This window comes from Lissotriton helveticus, chromosome 10 (assembly GCF_964261635.1).
Source record: "Lissotriton helveticus chromosome 10, aLisHel1.1, whole genome shotgun sequence".
In the NCBI taxonomy this organism is placed as follows: Eukaryota; Metazoa; Chordata; class Amphibia; order Caudata; family Salamandridae; genus Lissotriton; species Lissotriton helveticus.
In genome coordinates, this window is record NC_136071.1 from 767,371,272 (window position 1) to 767,396,595 (window position 25,324).

Below are 25,324 nucleotides of genomic sequence, written 5' to 3' on the forward strand. Positions count from 1 at the left end.
AGCCTGGATGGCTGCCGATTCAAGGCTCCGTTGCAGGACTCTACAATGGCGGTGCTAGGCGTGTGCAGTACGACTGCCAGGCTCCAAGGTCCACCAAAGCGCCCATGCACTCTTCCAGGCGGGTGCAGTGTAAACGGCGGTGGGTCCGTTGAAATGTGCATGCTCCCTCGTTCAAAGAACGAACCACACTCACGAAGGGGATGACAAGGTAAGTGCTTTATTTTGGCAGCATGCCAAATGGCTTCAGGGCTGGGGAGAAAAAAGTCTCTGTTGGATACAGGACCAAAGTTCGTCTAGTATAGATCCGACGCGTTTCGAAGGCAAAATCCTTCTTCTTCAGGGAAAGACGAATACTGCGGAGATATGCTCACAAGTCCATTTATACATGACACGCCCCGTTGGGGGCTAGGCATATGCCGTGGTGTCTTCTGGTACTTGAAGTACAGACACCCACTTAGGGAAAATAATTGCTCGACCAGGGACTATCATTCCCAGCATGCAGCATGTTGAACTTTGAACTAATTAAAATCTTGCATGCAGAAATAAAAGAGAGCCTCGCCTGTTATGCTGTTTTCAAGCCTCTGATGAGATGTGCCAAACATCTAAACGCGTCAGGCAAAGGAAATTCTATCGGAATGTGAGAGGAGGGAGCAAATGAAAGCCAGAAGGCTGGCTTCCTGTCGAGTGCCCTTCCAAAGCTTTCGGGCAATTGGTGAATTATATATATATATATATATATATATATATATATATATATATATATATATATATATATATATATATATATATATGTATGGTGAATTATATATATATATATATATATATATATGTATGTATATGTATATATATATATATATATATATATATATGTATATGTATATATATATATATATCCTTCCTTCCTTCCTACTGGCGATAGCCAGTAGGTATATATAGTTAGGATTGGCTACCATAGGAAATCCGCAACATTCTATGTTGAGGAATTTGCGTGTAATTTTCCAAAATTTTGGCCAGTTCCGCTGCGCTCCTTCCCTGGAAGTTTCGGGGGGATTCGTGAAGTGGGGACTGAGAAAAAAGGGGGTCCCAAAACGTGTTTTCCCCATGTTAATTTCCATAGGACGGTCTTACGAGTCTACAGCCCGAACCGCTGAACGGAATTACACCAAACTTGGGAAAATTGTAGGGACTGGTACGCAGATGTGCCTTTGCTATGTTTGGTGAAAATTGCTCCAGTGGTTTTTATGAAAATTAACTTCAAAAACACATATATATCTATAGCAGCTCACCGTAAGCTTACTCCTAAGCTTACCGGTACGGTACGCGTACGTACGCGTATGTGCGCGGACCCCTACGTGCACGAGCTGCATGCTGATTGGCTACCACTGTCTGTCAACACTCTAAAACAGAAATTGTGGGCAGCCATTTGTGCCTCGGTAGAGTGACGTACAGGAAAGCAGAAAAACAAATGTGTAGAACTCAAAAAGGGGGCAGGGTAGAAGCACCCTGACCCCCTAGGCCTGCTCAGGGGGTCCCACAAGGACCCCCAAGGCAAAAAAAAGTAATAATTTTTAAAAGTCGCGGGGTACGCGTACCGTACGCGTGCGTACGGTACGCGTACCCAGCGACTTTTTAAAAACATTTTTTTTTTTTTTTGCCTTGGGGGTCCTTGTGGGACCCCCTGAGCAGGCCTAGGGGGTCAGGGTGCCTCTACTCTGGCCCCTTTGCGAGTTTCACACCTTTGTTTCACTGCTTTCTTGTGCCTTGGTTCTAACAAGGCACAAGATGGCTGCCAACACTTCCTGGTTTGGGGTGTTGACAGACAGTGGAAGCGAATCAGCATGCCTTCCCGAGAAAGCTGCATGCTCATTGGCTGTCAAAACTTCTAACCAGGAAGTGTTGGCATCCATCTTGGGTCTTAGTAGACTGAGGCACAAGAAAGCAGAAAAACAAATGTGTAGAACACAAAAAGGGGGCAGGTTAGAAACACCCTGACCCCCTAGGGCTGATCAGGTGGTCCCACTAGGATATTAATATATTTAAACGTTATCCGCTAATAGAATTAGCATTTAAAAAACCTTGCAAATTCACTGACAAAACTATAGTTTTAAGGCCTTTTATAGTTAGAAATTAGCATTTAAAAAACCTTTGAAATTCACTAAAAAAAACATAGGTTTCAGGCCTTATATAGTTAGGAATTAGCATTAAAAAAACTTTTAAATATATAAAAATGTTATCAGCTAATAGAATTAGAATTTAAAAAAACCTTGCGAATTCAATGAAAAAACCATAGGTTTCAGGCCTTATATAGTTGGGAATTAGCATTTAAAAAACCTTTGAAATTCACTGAAAAAACCATAGGTTTCAGGCCTTATATAGTTAGGAATTAGCATTAAAAAAAAACTTGCAAATTCACTGAAAAAACTATAGGTTTCAGGCCTTATATAGTTAGGAATTAGCTTTTAAAAAACCTTTGAAATTCACTCAAAAAACTATAAGTTTTAGGGGTGTTATAGTTAGCTGGACATTTCACTCATACAAAACCATTGAAATTGCTCCTATATAGTTAGTTGTACTAACTATATTTCGCGCACCCGGAATCCACTGCTGATGATGTCACATATTACATCATTCATGACATGGTGAGTGACATCACTGATGACATCTCAGATGACATCTCAGATGACATCTCAGATGACATCACTGATGACATCATCCACGTGACAATCACATACACCTTTCCATACACTAGTAAAATCTTTCATCACTCTTTGTAAAATACAGAGTATCATATTTGAATACATTGACACAGCAATACAAGTATTTAAAAACCCACTCATTGATTCCTAGATGTATACACACATCTAATCACTTACCTGTATATTCATACATGCTGTCAATGAAAAATAGAACACTATCAAAAATACTTATACACCTATATCGACATTACACACCAGTACACAACCTATTCACATATGAAGTTATCCTACTCACTTATGCAAACAATGGATCATACTTACATACTTAGTTAGCTACACACTTATACAAACACCACTTCATATATTCATTTAGATAGTAAGTCATATATTTAGTATATTATAAAATCATTATTACAAGTATACAGTGATCCATACAGTCACTCACACAATCATTGAGTCTTATGTATACTTATTTATATACAACAACTGACACATACACTGCCTTTTATTTTTCTAGTTTGTTGGACATGTACCATTGAGAAATATATTTGCTCATCATCACACCCATAAAGATATTCACTCACCCAAACAACTGTTAGAACATGTAGTTTTAACTTCATATATCTACTGAATCAACTATTCACACATCTTTGAGCAGTCACACACCCTCCACCGAACCACACACACACATTCACTCTCCCATACAAATACTCAATTAACTAATCTATAACTAATATAGACTTTCACATAGCTAGTAACCAACTGGAGAACCAGTTTACACAACAACTGACAGTGATACAGATATTCACACAGTTTAGTCACTATCCAGTATATTTAGTGAGACACTATACATTGTTAAAATCCTCCATCCAAATATTTTTTTTTATATATCCACTCATACTTCAATGCAAATTGCAATATATATAATGCATATTTAAATAACGAAGCAAACCACATTCACTGGATGATGTCATCATTGATGTCATTTGAGATGTCATCAGTGATGTCACTGACCATGTCATGAAAGATGTAATATGTGACATCATCAGCAGTGGATTGCGGGTGCGCGAAATATAGTTAGTACAACTAAGTATATATAGGCAATTTCAATGGTTTTGTATGAGTGAAATGTCCAGCTAACTATAACACCCCTAAAACTTATAGTTTTTTTTAGTGAATTTCAAAGGTTTTTTAAAAGCTAATTCCTAACTATATAAGGCCTGAAACCTATGGTTTTTTCATTGAATTTCAAAGGTTTTTTATATGCTAATTCCTAACTATATAAGGCCTGAAACCTATGGTTTTTTCAGTGAATATATATATATATATATATATATATATATATATATATATATATATATATATATATATATATATATATATATATATATATATATATATATAGTTTAAATGTTTTTGTGTATATAAATATTGAAAAAGAACATGATTTCTGCATAGAAACGTATGAAGTAAATACAATTCAAAGAGACTAGAATCTAGTACTCAGATTGATCATTGAATATGGATATTTGAAATAAATGTAAGTAGCTTGAAAATAGATTTATATCTATAGGAAGTGTTAAATTAGGTTTCTCTTCATCTTACTGTTTAGTACACTTATTTATCCTGAGGTATTGTTTATTTTGCGTATTGTATGTCGCTACCCAGATGCCTTGTGGTTAATTGGGTTACCCACTGTTTTAAATAGGTGTCTACTACTAAGCCATGAAAAATGTAAAGTGTATTACCTGTGCTATGTGTCCGGGGCTCTAATATGTGTAACGTAAAAAAAAGTCAATGTATATAGTCTCAAAGGATTCTCGAAGGATTCTGTACATGACCGCTCAGGTTGGGGTGAAAAGTTACAAATAAAGGTTAAAAAAAACGACTGATTCTGCTCCTTAGCATTGGTTGGTGACCCTGTGGATCCACACAGAAGCAACGAGTTTAAGCAACATAAACTTGCGCTCAGTGGACTCTCATGCTCTATACTGGGAGGGGGATAACAAAGGAGTCAACAGTTAGAAAGAGACCTTCTAAAGAAAACATGCCTATGGATACAAAGGTGTTGTGCTATATTCATTAGCTGTGCACTCATTGGTTGATTCTAACTGTCAATTATGACAGTTTCTCATTACCAAGGTCACTTGAATTAGTCTGCAGAGCATAAGAAAGAACCCCTTCTCCAGAGATGTTATCAGATCCTCTGTCCTTCTTGACACAAGCAGTGACGCCAGAGATGCACAGCCTTCATGTTATCATCAATTGAGTGTGCAGCAGTTCTGGCAGTCTGGGTCGAGCATCATCTGGGCTATACCCAAATCAGAAAGCCAGAAATGAGCATGAATGGATGCTGAGAAATACTTGGGAGAAGAGCAGTTGCTATATCATTTTTCTTTTGTAATACGTTACATGTCGGCAAAAGATGGCCCTGCATCTGTTTTTCGCAAAAAAAGGACACTAAGACAAAGTGATTTTGTTGAAAACTGGTGCATGGCCCCCATCTGCACCTGCGCGTGCACCCAGAACAGGGGCTTGATACAACTTGACTGTATAAACAAGGTAAGTAAGAACTGTAGAGGCAAATATGCAGTCAGATCAGGCCCATTTGCATTGTCACTTTCATACTACAAAATACATTTGCTGGAAATTCCACCTGAATTATGCTCCAAAATCGTGCATGCAGGCATTACCCATTTCATAGGAACATTTTGATAAACCTCCTTAAAGGAAGTTAGGAGGGAATTCCACTACTGCAGAATGCACGGCACATTAGTAGTCCGCTTATTTTACTGCATGTATAAAGCCAGACCCCTGAACAAAGCTTTGTCGATTAGGTCCTGTTTTATATTTGGAATCCCATATTATAGTGAATTGATTGGCTTTACTCAATGTTTTAGACTTTGTGATATCCAATTCACTTCTCTCTGAAGAAAGAGAATTTTATTTTTGTTTTGTTTACCAAGTTATCTGCCATTTCAACCATATTTTTAATGTGTCCTCTTGTGGTGGAAAGAAGTCTTGGAAAGACGAATGCACGTTTTGTGAGATTTTATTTTCTAATCTCACACACCATTAAGGAGCGCGACATGTTTTGGGCGGTGTAAGAAATTGGGTCGATTGGTTGGCGGGTAAAAACCCTACTCAAGCAACAACCACAATCCTTGTCAGGGTGAACCACAAAAGTCACTACATTATCCTGTGCTTAAACCTCTGGTAGCTTGGCACAAAAGCAGTCAGGTTTAACTTTGAGGTAAAGTGAAAAGTAATAAATATCCCATACCAATTTAGGAAAATAGAGTACATTTTATAAAATAAAGTGAGACCAAAACAACAACAAAATAATTGTTAGAACCGAAGATTTTGAATTTCAATGTTTTAGGTAGATATAGTATCTAAAAGCACCAATGTCCATTTTGAGTCATCTGGTCATGCTAGTCCAGGGGGAAGTTCCGAGTTCAGGCCGACTGCAATGGAGCGCGGCTCAAACACAGGGCCCAGGTTACCTTATCATGGTCTGGCACAAAGAGTCCAGTTCGCGTTGGAGAAGGTTGTGAGGAGCAGGGAGAGTTTTGTGGGTGGTCATCGCTGTACTGTGGAGAGCAGGTCTGCCTTCACGAACAGTCCTCACTGTAGTGTGAGAATATTGTTGGGTGTTACAGATGGGTTTTGCTAGAGCTGCGTGTTGGCTGTTACCTGGGGCTGTTGGTGCTGTAGTGCAAAGTGCATGTCTCACGTTGCCAGGATTCACTGTAGCACAAAGAGTCTGGTTCACAGGAACTTCACATTAACGGGCGACAGAGTCTCAGCACGAACATGCCCGTTCACAGTCGCGAAAAGCCCAAAACTTCAGGATCGCTCCTTTTCTTGAAGACGAGTGCATTCTGAACCAGCCACGGGACCAGGACCTTACGAGGAACCTCTTAAAGATTGGGGACTTGCTCAAGCAGAGGACAGCAGGTCTTAGACAGGTCCAGATACTGTAGTCAGCTCGGCAGTTTCAGGAAGGCTTCTGGAGCTTGTTGCAGCACAGTCTTAGATTGGAGAGTGAATCCAATCAGTGTGGGATCTCTCCAGGTGATTGGAGAGTGAATTCAATCAGTGCGGTTTCTCTCCAGGTAAATTGCATGTATTGTAACCATTTGTGAGATCAAAAACAGATTGTCAATGGAAATTAACATTGACCTATCTGCCCCACAAGTACATTTACAATTTTTTAGACCATGTAACTGAAACCGGCATATTCTCTCATTGCCTGCTGCGTGGATTTCACCATGGAGAGGTTTCATACACTATCCTAAATTAGGCTGATTAAAGGCTTGTTCAATGGTAAGTGCAGATATGCCAATAGCTGACCCCTAAATTTGGTGAAGGGTAGGTCAAACTAGTAAGTAAAAAATAAAGAGGGTCTGGAAAAGCGTAAGTAAATTATGAGGATCAAAATGAGCCAGCTAAAAAACATAGATTGGGACAAGTTTTGGGGTGCATCTAATTAATTGGCGTCAGATGATTTGTCTTGTAGGCATACCAGCTACCTCTCCTATCACTCATTGAATGTATGTTTGGATTTGACCCTGTTCTGCGCTCTGCTGCCTTTTGGCTAGGTTTGCACTTTAGAAATCCTACAGGCATGCATACCTATGCTCCTCAAAATCTGCTTTACAAAACTTTTGGTAACTCGAACATATGTAAATTATTTCCACACAGTGGCTTGGGCATTATTCATATCTTTATAGGCAGGAATATAAAGTAACAATCTTGTGAGTGGCTGATACCCACCCCAGTCGGTCTGCCTCCCTCGCATACTTTGAACTGGGTGTTATATAGGCCTTAACCATTAAAAGGAACCTTAGAGCAGATTTAATTTATAAAATAGTCCTAAACTCAAGGGACCATTGATAGCCAATATTTTGAGGGCAAACTAAATATCAAGAAAATTAACTACAACAGGTCTTTAACACGTATATATGCATTGTGCTTAATCTCACAAAGGTTTCCACTGTATAGTAAACAAAATGAAATTGGCAGCCTGAACAGCAAAGGTTTCTTGTCGTCAGTGATGGAATGCGTCTATGTTGTAGATGAATCGTCATATGCATATAACGTGCATGTAACGTGAAACGTGTGTCAGCAGGTGTCTTTTCTGATTACATTCATTGCAAATACGAAATTGATGGTCTGGCAACTTAAATTAAGTCTTTGGTTATTTTACTGAAAGTGGAGTAAAATTACTTTCTTACATTTGCATTAAAGACTATGCTTGATACATTTAGTGTATAATTCTGTATGTGTCCTCTTACCTTCCTTTAATACTTTCTGGGTCTCCTTTGTTTAGAATCTTTCTTGGATTTCCCTGATCACAAAAGTGGTCATGTCCGGGCTATAGACCAATGTAGGAAGTCCTCATTCTCCATAAGTCATGGTTAGAGAAAATGTGTAATCTTTAGAATTACTTGTATGAGCAGGTGATGGTGATGGTTTACATCGAGCAAACTAAAGACAAATTCTTGAAATTGGCAGGTCTGAAATAAAGTGCTCCCTGTGGCCAGTAATGCCTATATTTGGAGCTAAAGTGATTACATTAATTTTGCACATGGTTGTTCAGACTGTAGAAACTAAATTAGAAAAAAGTCTTTAAGATTGCAGTCTTGAGCAATTTGGATTGAGGCAGCCCTGTATTTTATGGATATTGAGAACCAAAAACGTATGCCAGCTGGATCCCCATATAAGGAAGAATATGTATACTAGTACTGCCATAGCTTTGATGGATCCTGAGTAATTACATTTTGCATATCGTTTTTATAAGATTATCATACACTAAAGTATGGATAGAACTAATTTTGAACATTTGGAGTGGAACAACTGTAACTATCACTTTTGCAATATGAATCTGTTCTGGATTTGCATGCTGTGCATTATTCTGCCGTCTAGTGGTTGGGTCCGTAACTCTCTCTTGTGTACTGATCCCTTTTCTCTTTCACCCTTTTTTTGTTGTCCTGCTTCTTGCTTGACAATCCCCGATCCCTCAGCAAGGGAGTTTCCTTCTGCCCCTGCAAAGCGTAGTGTGCTGGTCTTTGTTTCTCCTTGGCTCACAGATTTTTGGGTTTGAATTTGGCACAGGCCACAGTTCTCAGTGCTGCGGTCTCGTGGTAGGCAAAGGTTGCACACCTGATGATTGTCCTTCTGGGTAAATCTGTGGTGACATTCTAGGCAGAAGCGGAAGGGTGTGTTCTCCTCATCACTTAAAGCAGGGGCCCACTGCCTGTGCATTCTCTGGTCTCTTCCTTCAATGGTTAGTATTGTACTCCCCTTATTTCTGCGTAGAAAAAATCCTCAGGCTGATTTTTCACAAATAAGACCTCTTTTTGATTGGAGTATCGAGGTTTTCCCTCTGGAACGTTGATGTTGCTTTCAACTAACCTTCTTTTGATGATTGGAGAACCTTCAGCGATGCTTTCAGACTCAACGGCGGAACAAGAATCTGAAGATGGTGACCAAGCGATAAGGCTTCCGGGGAAGGGCATCTGACGGCAGGAAGGATTGGACTAAGCACCAAATGGTAAGGACAGTTGACGCCCAACAACACACAAAAAGAGGAAAGAGAAAACAGACCAATATACAAGAGGAGAGTTCCAGACCCAATCACTAGATGGTGGAATAATACACAGCATGTGACTCCAGAAAATTCTTAAAGCTGCATAACTACTCTAACAGGTAAATACCCATTTTGTATTTAACCTCATTGGGGTGTATTCACTAGCATTTTCATGCCTATGTAATTACATATGATTTTAAGACCTCAGACTTGCCCATTAGATGAACTACTGTCATGATTCATATAGAAATTGTTTACTCCCAATTTACTAGCGTGTTTCTGTACTGTGTACAATTTAGCCATGTGTAATGAATGTTCTCCAACATTGGACCTTTCATATATTCACTTGCTTGAATCATTCACTGCCGGCAGGCTTGAAATCCTTTGTGTGTTTAAATAGCAGTAAACCGTGTTAAAATGGCCAAAGGCCTGAACAACAGTGTTTGTTTCGTAGCACATCCACCTCATTTGAAGCAACCCATATGTTTTCCTATGAGGTGGAAATGTCCGCTTTCGTACTATGTGTAGGTGTCCTCATAGCTCAGATTTAATAGCAGAAATAGCAAAGTGTGAGAAGTGTACACTATGAGTGACTATCTGACAGTGGTGGAGGTAAGGTCGCATGTGAATATATGAATGCTTCCAGTGTTGGAAAGCTGGATTTTAGGTAACTAATTGCTTCTCCATCATTGAATCTTTCATATAATCACATGGTTTAATGAGAATAGTAAGCAAAGAGAGGAATAGCTGATCTGAAGAGTGTATATCTTTTGTTAGAACCAAAAGAGCGTGTCTTTTGTTATATTAATATAGTACCAGACTCATTTATGTAATTCCAATGACTGTAATGGCATTTCTGCTGATATGTCAGGTTTGGGAAGCAAGATCGTAGAATGACTGGCTTATTCAAGTGAAGGTGGGTATGAGCCTAGGATTGGTCCTGTGAATTGTAGGAAAGGCTCCCTGATGGTGATTGCTTGCATTTCTCCTAAGCTCTTGTCTGATGTTAGTGCTAGTACTGGTTGCAATACAAAGGTCTTTTATACTAACCAACTTAAATGTGTCTTTCCTATGCAGGCTTTAACATCAGTAGTCAATTATCGAGAGCCCAAATCCATCTGTAAAGCTCCTGAATTGGTAAGTACAGCTTAAATCAACCTATTACTTGTACAGATTCACAAGAAAGTCTGATTTCCAAATTATTAGCATTAGATATGTACAATATTATGCAGGAGTAGTACTTACCCCTTGAAAAAAATAAGACTGCTGGATTTTCACCAGGATAAGAATGGTGTAGAAAAGTGTAGCTACCTCAATTCAGAGACTCAACGTTTAGGTCCTTTGTAGAAACCAAAGTATTCTAGTGTGAATATAGTGAGACACTGGTTCGGTAACACCCTGACACTCTTAGGATACTGTTTTTCGTTGAAGGTACCTCTCTAATATATTCGTGTGGATAGCCAAACTAGCCTTTAAGAGTTCGAATGCAGTGGACCTACATTGAAAAGGACAGATGAAATCCATTACAAATATATGTTTAACAGGGAAACAGTGGGATGTGCGAACAAGAAAATGCAAGAATAGCATATATAAATGAGTTACCATGCATAATGTTAGGGAAAGATGGGGTGGAGATTTTGGAGAGTAGTATGAGCTAGACCATGGGGAATGTGAGACATTAAACGGAAAGCATAAAATGCCAGAGGTGTCCTACAACATAAATGGGTTGACACGGTGGCCGTGCGCAAGAAGCACACAAGGAATGTCTGGCATCAGTTTTGCTACCAAGCCATGATAGATTAAAGAGTAAAAGGGGAGAGGGTTACAGTTCACTCGGGTTGCACTATGAGTGAATATAAATTATTCTTCAAGAAGCATGACCTGCCACCAACAGGACTACAACCATTTCACCAGTTATTACTGAAAATGATCAAAGTCTTCATCATCCCATTGGCCCAGTGCTCAAAAAACATTGCAACGCACCTAGCAAATCGTCTTGGGCCTTCAGTCAAAAACCGTGACTTGTTGAACAATGATGATGTGACTGTTCATATGAGAAAATAGGGATATGTGGTATCCTGAGCTAAATGATTTGTCAAGGCTCCCAGCCCTGGATATTGCCTTGGCAGCTGAACCGCATGACAAGCATGTATGGAGGAGTCTTCTATGAGCCACACAGGAGAAGGAATTGATGCATAGCAAAATTGTGCACTTTTCCAAAAAGAAACTGTATTAGCCCTATATGCAGTGTAAGAATCCCTGTCAGTCATTTTAGAATTGGGACTCATAAGGAAAGAATCTAAAAGAAGCATTAGCAAAACCAATAGGTTTCGCCTATGAAAAATCTATTGGCTTTATCTATGTTTTTTTTATCCATGTTGTACAACATAGCTGAAAGTAAGAAAGTAGTAAGCATTGGCAAAGCCAGTATCTTTCGCCTATGTGAGATCTATTGACTTTGCCAAAGTTTCTTAGCCATATTTGAACATGGCTGAAAGTTAAGAAAAAAAGCTCTATAACACAGTTAGCTTTAACTGTGTCATAGTGCTTTTTTTTCTCCTTTTTTTACTTTCAGCCATGCTTCACTGAACCCAGTGCTGCTGTACAATATGGCTAAAAAACATTGACAAAGCCTAAAGATCTTGCATAGGCAAAACCTGTTGGCTTTGCCAATTCTTGTGTTAATTTGGAATGGGTGGCAAAGGGCCTTGTGTGTAGAAACCTTTCATACTCTAAATTAAAATTAGTACATCATGACTCACTAAGCGTATTGTTTTGCAAAATGTAGTCTTTGCTACTGCAAAATCAGATTATGCATCAGTCCCTTTAAACTTACGCGAATTCGGTGCTAGAGCACTTCAAGGGCACTTGGGCTACAATCCGGTCCATGGGCCTTTACATGGCACCTCGCCAACCCCCTTCCACCTTTTGCTCCTTTGTGACAACGGAAAGGGCTTCCACTTTCTTCTCTACCTACCCAGCCACCACATCCCGCAGGCTTCCCAGCCTTTGCGTGGCTGTGGGCTTGTTGCCCACAGACCTTGTTGGACAGGTAGCCAGAGATCTGAAAGAGACACGTTAGTGATAGATTCCTTACCTTAGAATATCCCCAGGCGTCAGACTGGATCCGGAAAGTTTTCTGCTGAGCAGTACCCCTGCTCGTCAGTAGGTGGCGTTCTGCGACTCCGCGTCCGTTACTCGCGTCATATTCGCTGAGATGACGTCACAGAGAGTACTTAGGCGCCACCCATGCACGTTGACGTCGGTTCTTTCTTTTTCCGAGCCAAAAGCGCAGATCAGGATTGAGCACATACCTCAGTAATTTTTTGACTACTTTTTGAGACTTTTGTCTCCTCCTCTTGTCTCCTGGTGCACGTAGGGATGCCCAGTTTTAAGTCTTGTGGGTCGTGCCACCGTAACATGTCGGTGGCAGACCCCCACGATGTGTGCCTCTACTGCCTGGAGGTCGACCATGACTACCGGGACTGTTGAGCCATGGCCCAAAGGCCTTGCAGGAGCGGCGCCGGAAGTTGCTGGAGGTCCGGCACTCCTCTCTCCGCCGCTCCGGGTCTAGGGGCCATTCAAGAGACCACTCGCGGGACCAGAGCCATCGCTCCTCGGGCTCTAAGTCTTCCCCTTCGAATTCCGGTAAGCGACGCCATAAAAAGAAGTCGAAGAAGCGTGTTCGCTCTCAGACGTCCCCCCATCGCTCCCCGGAGGCGGACGAGGGGGACAGGTGCTTTGCCCCTGCGGTTCCTCTGGAGCCGGGGAGTCCCGTGGCCTACTCGCTTTACCCGGGTCCGTCGGCAACTCCCGAACAGATGCAAGAGTTTCTTGCTGCCATGGACTGTCAGCGCACCTTCGTGCCTCCCGGTCCTGTGTCCAGATCCTGTTGGCCCGGCGGCCCCACCACCCGCGCCAGCCCCGGCCCCACACGATCCGGCACCGCCGGCTCCGGCCTTGGCGCCAGAAGGTGCAGCGCCGCTGGCTCCGGCCCCAGGGCAGGCCCCGGCCCCGCCCTTGCCTTCTGACCCGGCGCCGCCACATGCACTGCACTGGGTGCAGTTTATCTCACCCCTGCCCCAGTTCTCGGATTATTTAATTCTGGCCTGGGATCCGCATTGGAATATGGCTCTGGCTTGGCGTCACTTGCCCCCTCTCCAGCTCCGGCCCTGCCGCCGCAGCCAGCTCACTCTACTCACGAGCCGGACGAAGACTGGGATGGCTCTGAGGACCCCCTTGCCCGGCTGTGTGACTCCAAGCAGGGTTGGGTGGACGACCTTCATGATGCGGGTGAGCTTCATGTGTCTTCTGACCCAGGGTTTGCCTCTCCTCCACCTACTATGGAGGAGGGCGCTTCCTACACTATGGTGCTGTGTCGGGCTGGGGAGGCTCTCCATCTCGACTTCCCTACGGTGGCCCTTAAGACCAACCTCCTTACGGAGGTGCTCTAGACGGCATCTACGTCGTCGGAGCCACTGCTCCCTTTCAATGAGGCTCTCACCGAATTCCTCTTGGGCGTTTGGTTGCGGCCGGCCTCGGGGGCACCGGTGGATAAAAACGTCGCTAGGTGTCACCGCCCGGCGCCTGGTGATCCTGCCTTCTTGACCACTCATCCCACTTCTGAGAGCCTGGTCATTCAGGCCTCGACGTCGCAGAGTGCCTTTCCCATGGCTCCGCTGGATAAGGACTCTAAGAGGCCAGACCAATTTGGCCAGAGATTGGTCTCAGCCAGCTTGGTGTTGCGGTTGGTTAACACCGCCTGCTTATTGGGCTGTTACTCCCACGCAGTGTGGGATTCGGTAGCCAAGGTCTTGTCTCAGTGTTCTGAGGAGGTCCAGGTTGTCCTTTCCCAAGCGATTGCGAAAGGCAAGGATGTGGCGAAGTTTGCCAACAGGTGTGGTCTGGACACCGCTGATTCGTTGGGCAGTGCGATTTTCATGACTGTGGCAATGCGGCGCCACGCCTGATTGCGTTCCAATGGGTTCTAACCCGATGTCCATAGCTCGCTCATGGACAAGCCCTTTGATGGCCGACAATGCCCTGGAGCGCTTTAAAGACTCTCTAGCTACGGCCAAGTCTTTGGGTCTTTCCACCAAGAACCCTGCCACGCCTGGATTTCCTTCCTTTTGTGGCCAGGGCAAGGGCACCCAAGCATGCTCCTCCAGCAAGCCTGTGCAGAACCAGCTTCAGCACAGCCACGGCCGTCGATTCTGCAGGGGCCGATCAGGTAACCTGCGCGCGGGTCAGTCCACCTCCACCCCCGCTGCTTCCGCCTCTAAGCCTTCCTAATCCGAGCTTCAGGGAGCACCCCACGCCGGTGGGTGGCAGGGTCCACCACCACCACCGGCACGAAATTACATCGGACAAGTGGGTGCTGCAGATAATCTGCCACGGTTACTCGCTCCCCTTTCTGTCCTGCCCTCCAGCCATGCCACCTCGGTACCAACGCATGTAGGGGGATCATTTGGCTCTTCTCCGTCAGGAAGTCACGGCCCTCCTGGCCAAGGGGGCCATCGAGTGCGTTCCCGGTCAGGAAGTAGGGAGTGGTTGTTATTCCCATTACTTTCTGGTCCCCAAGAAGGACAAGGGGGGCCTGCGCCCAATCTTGGACCTCCGGGACGTCAATCGCTTCCTTCGGAAGGAGAAGTTCAGGATGCTGACTCTGGCTTAGGTCCTGGCTGCCCTGGAGACTGGATGGTAGCATTGGACTTGCAGGACGCTTATTTTCACATCCCCGTACTGCCGGCCCATCGGCGGTACCTGCGATTCACGGTAGGCTGGGAGCATTTTCAGTATGCCGTGTTCCCCTTCGACCTTACCAGTGCCCCTCGGGTGTTCACGAAGGTGATCGCGGTGGTCGCAGCTCATCTGCGCAGGTCAGGGGAGTCAGTCTTCCCCTACCTTGATGACTGGCTGTTGAAGGCGGGCTCGCCCCAGGCAGTCGTCACCCATCTGTAACAACAAGAAAACTTGAAGGTCTACAAAGTTGAGAAAAAGAAGTGGCCACAAGGAAAAATCACACACCACTATCACGACTAACGGTGAAGGACCATCAGTTGTAAAGGAGTCCTATCAGCCCACCCATACGGCGGAACATCGTCATCTAGGACCTTATCAGCAGGTTCTTATATGGCCAAGCCCATAGTTTATTGCTTGGTACCAGTAGATCCTGATCTGAAAGAAGATGTGTCCTCACTGAGAGTGGTACTGATAGGGTGCAGTGCTCAAACAGGTAAGTGAGTGATTAAAATGACGGTCAGGGTAGAAAAATATGTTTATTAGTATCTCCCTGGACGTCAGATAAAAAAAGTGAAATGACAGTGTAAAAATATCACTGTACAGTAAGCATCTAAAATCTAGGCCAACATGTTTCTGCCGTTTGTGGTATCAGTTTACCGGCATTCTTCAGGGCCAGGCTGGAATATCAGCTACTGCAACATCCACTATTATTAGTGTGAAAGTATAAAACAGAAATTATATGACATGGTTGAAGCAAGTAGAATTGTGTGGCTCGATGAACCACCCTACCGTTTCCTCGTTAATAACCATGTAACGAGTAATCCTTTCCTGCGAACATCAAGAAAAAGGAAAAGGAAAAAAGAACAATTGTGTAACAACAACAACAAAAAAACTCTTTTTAAACACGTGTGAACAGTCGTCACCCATCTCCAGACAATGGCCGACCTCCTGCACTCGCCGGGGTTCTCCATCAACGTGCCGAAGTCACACCTGTGCCTCTCTCAGAAGCTCCTTTTCATCGGAGCAGTTCTGGACTCAGCGCTGTTTCAGGTTTATCCTCCCGAGCAGCGAGTCCAAGATATTCAGGCTATGATTCCGCTCTATCAGCCTCTATCCCAGGTTTCAGTCAGGATGACCCTCCGGCTTCTGGGCCTGGTAGCCTCCTGCATCCTGCTGGTGACACATGCCAGATGGCATATGCGGGCTCTGCAGTGGGACCTGAAGTTCCAGTGGGCACAGCATCAGGGCAACCTGTCTGATCACGTCCAGATCGCGGAGGGTGCTGCACGACAGTTGCAGTGGTGACTCACGAATTGCGATTGGGCCAGTGGCAGATCCCTCTCCCTTCCCCTACCGGAGCACACAGTGGTGACGGATGTGTCCCTCCTAGAATGGGGAGGCCACATGGGAGAGGCGGAGATCAGAGGGCTCTGGTCTCCAGCTGAGTCCCGGCTCCATATCGACCTTCTGGAGCTGCGGGCGATCCGACTTGCACTGAAGGCATTCCTTACCTCGGTCCGGGGAAGTGTAGTGCAGGTGTTCACGGACAACACCACCACCATGTGGTATTGCAACAAACAGGGCGGGGTGGGGTCGTGGACCCTATGTCAGGAAGCTCTGCATCTCTGGACATGGCTGGAACATCAAGGCGTTACCTTGGTGGTTCAACACCTGGCAGGTTCTCTGAACGCAGGACGGACAAACTCAGCTGCCGGTGCATGGTGGATCACGAATGGCATCTGAACTCGGACGTGGCGCAAGGTCCCTTTCTGCGGAGGGGAGAGCCTTGGTTAGATCTATTCGCCACCGAAGAGAATGCACAATGTCATCAGTTCTGTTCGTTGGATTTTCCAAGGCAGTACTCGCTCGGAGACGCTTTTCGTCGCGAGCGGAGCTGCGGTCTATTGTACGCCTTTCCGCCTATAACACTTCTGCCCGAGTGCTGAAGAAGATCAGGCGCAACCTAGCCCAAGTCATTCTTGTGGCTCTGGACTGGGCTCGAAGAGTATGGTATCCCGAGCTACTCTGTATGAGCATCGATTCCCCGATCCGTCTGCCTCTTCGGGAGGATCTTCTGTCGCAGCAGCAGGGGACGGTCCTCCACCCGAACCTATCCAGCCTCCACATCCATGCGTGGAGATTGAGTGGTGACAGTTGACACCTTTCGATCTTCCTCCCGAAGTTGGTGATGTCATTCTGGCAGCCAGGCGTCCCTCCACCAAAACTGTATACGCCTGCAGATGGAACAAGTTTGTGGCATGGTGCACAGCGAAGGCTGTGGATCCTCTTTCTGCCCCTCTTTCTGAGGTTCTTCTGTTCCTTCTCTCTTTGGCCCAGCAGGGCTCTGCTCTGGGCACCGTCAAAGGTTATCTTTCAGCCATCTCCGCCTTTCTACAGCTTCCAGATCAGCCTTCTCTTTTTAGGTCCCTGGTTGTTAACCGTTTTCTTAAAGGCATTACGCATACATTTCCACCTGTGCCCTTCATAATGCCTCAGTGGGACTTAAATCTTGTCTTGACTTTCTGATGGGCTCTCCCTTTGAGCCCCTTCGTAACTGTCCTTTGCGTCTTCTCACCCTAAAGACTGCTTCCTAGTTGCTATCACCTCTGCCAGAAGAATGAGTGAGCTCCAGGCTCTTTCTTCCAAACCTCCTTTCCTTTCTATTCATCCGGACAAGGTGGTTTTCAGGACCCGTCCTTCTTTTCTGCCAAAGGTTGTCACGCCCTTCCACATCTGGCAGTCCATCACTTTGCCCACCTTCTTTCCGCCTCCTCATCATTCAAGGGAAGAAGAGAGGCTCCAACGTCTGGACCCAAAAAGTAGGCTCGCATTCTATCTGTAGCGTACGCAGCAGTTCCGGGTGGATGGTCCGCTCTTTGTTCGCTACGTGGGCACCAAAAAAGGTAGGGCCGTGCACAAACGGACCATCTCCCGGTGGGTCATTCTGTGCATCAAAGCATGTTACTCCTTGGCCAAGAAGGAGCATCCTGTGGGACTGCGTGCCAATTCGTCCAGGGCTACTGCAGCCACTACTGCCTTTGGCCGCGGCGTTCCCTTGCAGGACATTTGCCAGGCAGCTCCGTGGGCCTCGCTGCACACGTTTACCAAACACTACTGCCTTGACAGTCAGGCCCGGAGAGACGGCTTCTTTGGCCGTTCAGTGCTCCGGGACTTTTAGGTGTAATCTCGTTCTCAGACCCACCACCGGGGTTGGTTATGCTGGGGTATCTATTCTAAGGTAAGGAATCGATCACACACATGTCTCTTTCAGATTCACAAGTTACTACTTGTGTAATAATATATCTGTAAGAGACATTAGTTAGTGATAGATTCCTTACCGCCCCACCCATCGTCCCCGTTCTGCGGACTGATTACTAGGGTTAAGGTCATCCCCTTTTAGGGCCCTAGTTTTATGCACCAATGGTCAGTATCTTGCATGGCTCTGTGTTTCGGCGCGGAATAGTTGTGTACAGAACTGATGTCGGCGCGCATGGGTGGCACCTAAGTACTCTCCGGGACGTCATCTAAGCGCCTATGACGTCAGTGACGGACGCGGAGCCGCAGGACGCCACCTACGGACGCACAGGGGTACTGCTAAGCAGAACACTTTCCGGATCCAGCCTGACGCCTGGGGATATTCTAAGGTAAGGAATCTATCACTAACTAATGTCTCATACAGATATATCATTACACAAGTAGTAACTTGTGCGTCAGAGTGTTGCACCAGCCCCCACCCCTCGGCAACCACGGCCGTCATACCCCTAAGTTTAGCCTCCGATCATCATGAGCATTCAGTGGGAGGCAGAATACGCCATGAACCTGCACCACTCGAGGTCGATAACATACGACAGCTGGGTTCTTCAGATTATTCTAAGGGGCTACTCCCTCCCCTTTGCGACAACCCCTCCACCCATGCCAGCTAGTTGTGACAGGATGACAGAGGGCTGTATATCATTGCTCTATCAGGAAGTGTCAGCTATCTTGGCCAAGGGTGCTATAGAGATGGTAGTGACATCAGAAGTAGGACGTGGTTCTTATTCCCGCTACTATCTGGTGGCCAAAAAGGAAGGAGGCCTTCGTCCTATCCTAGCCTAGCCTAGCCTAGCCTATCCTAGGCCTTTGCCCTCCCAGTTTCTTCCGTAAGGAGAAATTCCAAATGCTCACACTTGCTTAAGTCCCGTCAGCCCTGGTCCCAGGAGACTGAAAAGTAGCATTGGACTTGCAGGACATATTTCCACATCCGTGTCCTGCCTGCCCAGAGGCGTTACCTTTGATTCATAGTGGGCCACAAGGGCTTTCCGATTGCTTTGCTCCCCTTAAGCCTTTCCAGTGCCCCTCTGGTGCAGCTCATCTGCAGTGATTGGTGTCCCAGTCTTCCCCTATCTCGACGACTGGCTTTTGAAGAGGGGCTCATTTCCCACCTCCAGACTACAGCAGACCTACTGCACTCACTGGGATTCGATATCAACATGCTGAAGTCCTCCCTGACCCCTTTTCAGTTGCTCCCTTTCATCGAAGCCGCTCTGGACACAGTGCAGTTTTGGGCATATCCTCCAGAGCAGTAAGTCAAGGATATTCAGGCTATGATACCAATGTTTCAGCCTCTGTCCTGGATTTTGGCGAGACTGGCTCTGAGGATGATGGGCTTTATGGCCTCCTGCATCCTGCTAGTGACACATGCCCATTGGCATATGCAGGCTCTGCAGTGGCACCTTAAGTTCCAGTGAGCACAGCATCAGGGGACTCTCTCCAACTTAGTCCAGTTTTAGAGGACACTGCAAATGATAGCCTCTGGTGACAGACGGACCGCGATTGGGTCCGTGGCAGACCCCTCTCCGTTCTCCAACCAGATTTAACTGTAGTGTAGAGGTGGAGATCAGAGGACTTTGGTCTCCAGCTAAATGCTGTCTCCATATCAACCTGTTGGATCTTCAGGTGATCCAATTGCAATTGAAACCCTTTCTATCCTCCATCAAGGGGAGTCTAGTGCAGGTGTTCACAGACAACACTGCCATGTGATACTGCAACAAACAGGGCGGGGTGGGCTGTGGACCCTTTGTCAAGTGGCCCTGCGCCTGTGGACATGTCTGGAACGTCAGGGCATTTCCTTGGTGGTTCATCACCTGGCGGGCTCTCTGACACTAGGGTGGACTAACTCACCCGCCGATGCCCTAGCGGATCATAAATGGCATCTCCAGCTGGAGATAGCGCCAGATCTCTTTCAAGAGTGGGAAGCGCCTTGCCTAGATCAGTTTGCCGTTGCAGAAAACAAGCAAGGTCAGCTGTTCTTTGTGCCACAGTTTTCCAAGGCAGCTCTCGCTCAAAGACACTGGAGCTCAGGCCTCCGTTACGCCTATTTACTAATACCACTCCTGCCCAGAGTTCTCAAGAAGATCAGGAACGACCGTGCTCAAGTCATTCTTGTGGCTCCGGATTAGGGCCAGAGACTTTGGTATCCCGAGCTGTTGAGCATGTCCATCGATCCCCCAATCAGGCCTGCTTTTTGGGAGGATCTTCTGTGACAGCAGTGGGGCGTGCACCCGAATATGTCAACGCTCCACCTTCCTGTGTTGAAATTAAGCAGTGACAGTTGTCAGACTTTGACCTTCCGCCCAAAGTCTGTAATGTCATTTTTAGGTCGAGCCTGTCCCATTCCGCAGGAATGGATAGGATCGAATTCAAGTGCTCGATCGGCTAGTGAAACCACTGGCGTTTCTTCACAGTGCATGTGAGGTCACGTGGCCACAAAGCGGGTCACGTGACCACACAAGCACGCGCATCTCCCTAATCTGCCTGCCTCTCCTCGCTCGCATTCACGCCCCAGGCTCTCCCACCCCCATCCGGCTTCCCGGCTTCCCTCCTCGCTCGCTCGCATTCACTCCCCAGGCTCTCCCACCCCCATCCGGCTTCCTGGCTTCCCTCCTCGCTCGCTCGCATTCACTCCCCAGGCTCTCCCACCCCCATCCGGCTTCCCGGCTTCCCTCCTCGCTCGCTCGCATTCACTCCCCAGGCTCTCCCACCCCCATCCGGCTTCCCGGCTTCCCTCCTCGCTCGCTCGCATTCACTCCCCAGGCTCTGCCACCCCCATCCGGCTTCCCTCCTCGCTCGCTCGCATTCACGCCCCAGGCCCGAGGACCTTCGGGTTTTTTTCCGGAGAAATGAAACAAGGCGCTTTTGTCATTTAAGCTTACAACTAAGAGCTGCTCTAAGGATCGAGGCTCGACACCAGCTGCAAAATCTTGCCAACACTCTTATGTCGGACTAACTAAACGATGACACGGTTTACACGGCCACATCCCCAGGCTCTCCCACCCCCATCCGGCTTCCCGGCTTCCCTCCTCGCTCGCTCGCATTCACTCCCCAGGCTCTGCCACCCCCATCCGGCTTCCCGGCTTCCCTCCTCGCTCGCTCGCATTCACGCCCCAGGCCCGAGGACCTTCGTTTTTTTTCCGGAGAAATGAAACAAGGCGCTTTTGTCATTTAAGCTTACAACTAAGAGCTGCTCTAAGGATCGAGGCTCGACACCAGCTGCAAAATCTTGCCATCACTCTTATGTCGGACTAACAAAAGCGATGACACGGTTTACACGGCCACATGGCAGTGTCGCATTGAGATCCATGCACAGCCCATGGGCCTCCCACCAGAGCATGAGAAACCCACACGTGTCCCTTCGCTCTGACTATACCCGCACCTGCTCCCCATGTAGCGCGCTCTGCCCTGGTAACCCCTGAAACAATGCCACGCTCGGGTGGCTCCCTCGCCATCTTGATTTATTCTATCCTCTCGCAGCTTCCTGTCCAGACTGCTTTATCTGGGTGGGTAAGGGAAGGGGCTGGTCGGAGCATGTGTCGCCTCAACGCCAGGCAAGCTCCAACAAGGCACAGCCTCAGATGCGAAACAGCACAGAACGTGAATAAATATACATGTCCAGCAGAAGGTATGCACACCGTAATGTAGCCCAGCAAATAATTTATTTTTACAAATATCACTTACTTTAAATCTCGAAGTTTTTCAACCGTAGTTATTTTAATAACACTGTGATGATGAAAAGCTTACCCAACAACGCTTTAAAAACACAAAAATAAATAAATGCTTTTATTTGAAGATGCAATTTACAGATTGACCAAAGTTCTGTAAAACGGATGCACAGCCGACCACACTATCTTACTGGTGCAAATTTAAATCTCTCATCCAACTGTAGCCCTCTCAAAGTACGTGAATGCAAACCACCATAATCTCTATATTTCAAAACAAGCGTATATTGTTCGACCCGTACAAATGTGCTTTATACATCAAATAAATCACGTTAGTGCCACTCGGTTGCAGGAAACTGACATTTCAAATAACTACAGTAAAAAAATAAAACAAATGTTTAAAAAAAAATTCTCAACTGCAGTACTTAGTAGAAAACAAATATTTCCTGTTTTGAATGAATCCTACAATTTCATATTCACTCTCATTCAGTCAGGTACCGTGAAAGGAAACAATTTCCTTTTATCACTGCTCAACAAAGGATTGCAACTAATTCTATATGAACATAGATCTGAGCAAACACAATCATTGCCCGTTGCAAAGTATTACATGCAGATCTACCCAAGATATCCACTGACAAGATATACAGACCTGCTGCAAAACATAACAAGCATTGGCATAGCCAATAGGTCTCGCTTGTGGGACCTTATAAGTATTTAGTTACAAGGATATTGTGCTGCAAAACAAAATACTTATAAGGTCCCACAAGCGAGACCTATTGGCTATGCCAATGCTTGTTGCAGCCAGGCGTCCCTCCACCAAGACTGTATGTGCCTGTCGACGGGGCAAATTTGTAGCATGACCCCCTATCTGCTGCTCTTTCACTGGTTCTCTTGTTTTTTCTGCCCTGGCCCAGCAGTTGTCTGACTTGGGCACTTTGAATTGTTATTTATCTGCTTTATCTGCATTCCTGCAGTTGCCAAATCAGCCTTCTCTTTGCAAGTCCTCTATTCTCAATAGGTTTATGAAGGGTCTTCAGCATTAGTTTCCCCCAGTCCTCTTCATTATGCTTCACTGGTACCGTAACCTCGCCGGTACCGGAGATCCTCGTAGTGCGGCGGAGTTTTTTTTACCACTTTGCGGAGTTTTGCGTAGCGCAACTCCGCCCAGGGTTATCTAGAAGTCACTTGTAAAGGGTGCCAGTGGTACCAAGGGCCTTGTGACCAGAGAGGTACCCTTTGGGCTGCAGCATGATATATACCACCCTAAGTGGCTCCACGCCAAACATACACAGTGCTATTGCAGGCTATGTGTTGTGGTGTAGCTAAACTAAAAGAGTTGACATTGCACACATTTCTGGGTGCCATGCCTACACACCACTGCCTGTGGCATAGGTAAGTCACCTCTCTAGCAGCATTTACAGCCCTAAGGCAGGGTGCACTATACCACAGGTGAGGGCATAGCTGCATGAGCAATATGCTCCTCCAGTGTCTGAGTCTATACTTTGACACTGCAAGTGCAGTGAAGTCATTTTCAGTACATGGGCAGAGAAGTTGTCAACATTAACTACACAGCTCCTTGATGGCTTTACTGAAAACTGATAAATGTGGCATCAACATTCTCAGCATAATAAATCCACTCTGATGCCAGTGTTGGATTTATTAGAAAATGCACTCCGAGGGTATCGTAGAGATGCCCTCTGAAAAACACTAGCTTCTAATGTATTGGCTGACTGGTCTCTGCCAGCCAGCTAGCACTAGTCCGGTTTCTGACCCCATGGGATGAGAACATTTATGCTCTCGGAGGTCAGAAACAAAGCCTGCTCTGGGTGGAGGTGCTTCAGACCTCCCCTGTGTAGGAACATCAGCACATGGCTGTGAGCCTCAAAGGCTCTCTCCTTGTGTTATGCTGATTTGGGCAGCTCCAACTAGTAGAGATGCCTGCCCCCTTTCCTAGCCCCACTTTTTGGCGGCAGGACAGGCAGGAAAATTAGTAACCAGAGTGGGAGTGTCCACCTTGGCTTGGCACACCCCTAAGGGTGGCCAGGAGCTGAGGTGAACCCCTCTCTTCAGAATTCTCCATCTTGGTTTGGAGAATTAGAACCAATAGGGATGTGCCCTTCTCCCCAAAGGGAGGGGGCACCTAAAGGGTGTAGGCACCCTAGGGCACAGGAGCCATTGGCTACTGCCTTCCGACCTCAGTAACTCCTTAAGGGTTCCTCTGAACCATGGTCCGCAGATTCAACAACCTAAGAAGAAGGACCGAAAAGCCGTGCAGCATCGAAGGCGGACGACGACAACTGACTTGGCCCCAGCCCTATCACCCTGTTTCCCTCTGCAAGGACCCTGCTCACAAAAAAATGGCTTGTCCCGCAGCCAGCAACCACCATGGATCCCAGAGACCTGAGCTGCCTTCGCCAAAAATTATTTTCTCCCGTGGACAATGGATTCGTCCAGAAATAAACAAACCCAAGGACCCCGGATCCAGGCGGATCTGAGACATTTGCACCACTTACACCAATCGCCCACAGCCTGAGTCCAAGTGGCCCAATGATCCGTTGACGTCTCCCCGGCGATCCTGACCTGGGATCCAGCATTGGACGACCTCTCCTGAACTTCCCCACAATGCCTGTTGCCTCTTCTTGAAGGATCCACGCGACCGCGACCAGATTCGGTGAGAGAAACCTGATGCCTAAAGACCCCTGCACCCACAGCCACAAGGTCTAGGAGTGCCCAACTGACGGTGTTCCATCCTCTCACTGTACTACTCACCTCTCCATTTGTTGGATTTCTTCAGCCAGTCTTCTGGATTGAGCCTGCAGCCTTCGTCTCCAACTGAGGATCTCGATTGATTTCTACAGGGCACCCGACACCTCCTTTGCACCCTGCCCCCAGCCACCTCTGTGCCGCTTGTGGTGCAGCTTTGGTGCTACTTGGTTGCCCCCTCAGTGCTGAGCTAAACCCCCAGGGCCCGTGTCCCTGAACTGTGAGTACTTGCCTGCAACCAGTGCCTCTTCGACATGGCCCCAGCTCCCATAGGTTAACATTCGGCCCAATAACCTCTGCACCCGGCCGTCACAGTGCCACTGGTCATGCAGTACCTACCTTGGTCTGACCCTTGCCCAGTGTTGGTCAAACCCTGCAAAGACTGTACTTGTAAGTCGAGTGCTTATCCTTTAATTACTTGCTTCTTTCCTGCCATAGGATTGTATTGTTTTTTTTCTGTATTGCACTAAATGTTGATTCTGAGAATAATACAAAGTATTTCTTTGACATTGAAAAGTATTACATACACCTGTAAAATATTTGTAATGCTTATA

General features: G+C 46.2%; 1 protein-coding gene across 1 annotated transcript in view; it reads left to right on the top strand.

Annotated features, from left to right (window-relative positions):
* CUL2 (cullin 2) overlaps positions 1–25,324 on the top strand; it is a 517,464-nt gene that overhangs the window by 257,414 nt on the left and 234,726 nt on the right. Inside the window, exon 12 of the mRNA XM_078663320.1 lies at positions 10,369–10,428. Within this exon, the coding sequence (XP_078519446.1) occupies positions 10,369–10,428 (60 nt within the window). The remainder of the gene's footprint in view (positions 1–10,368; positions 10,429–25,324) is intronic.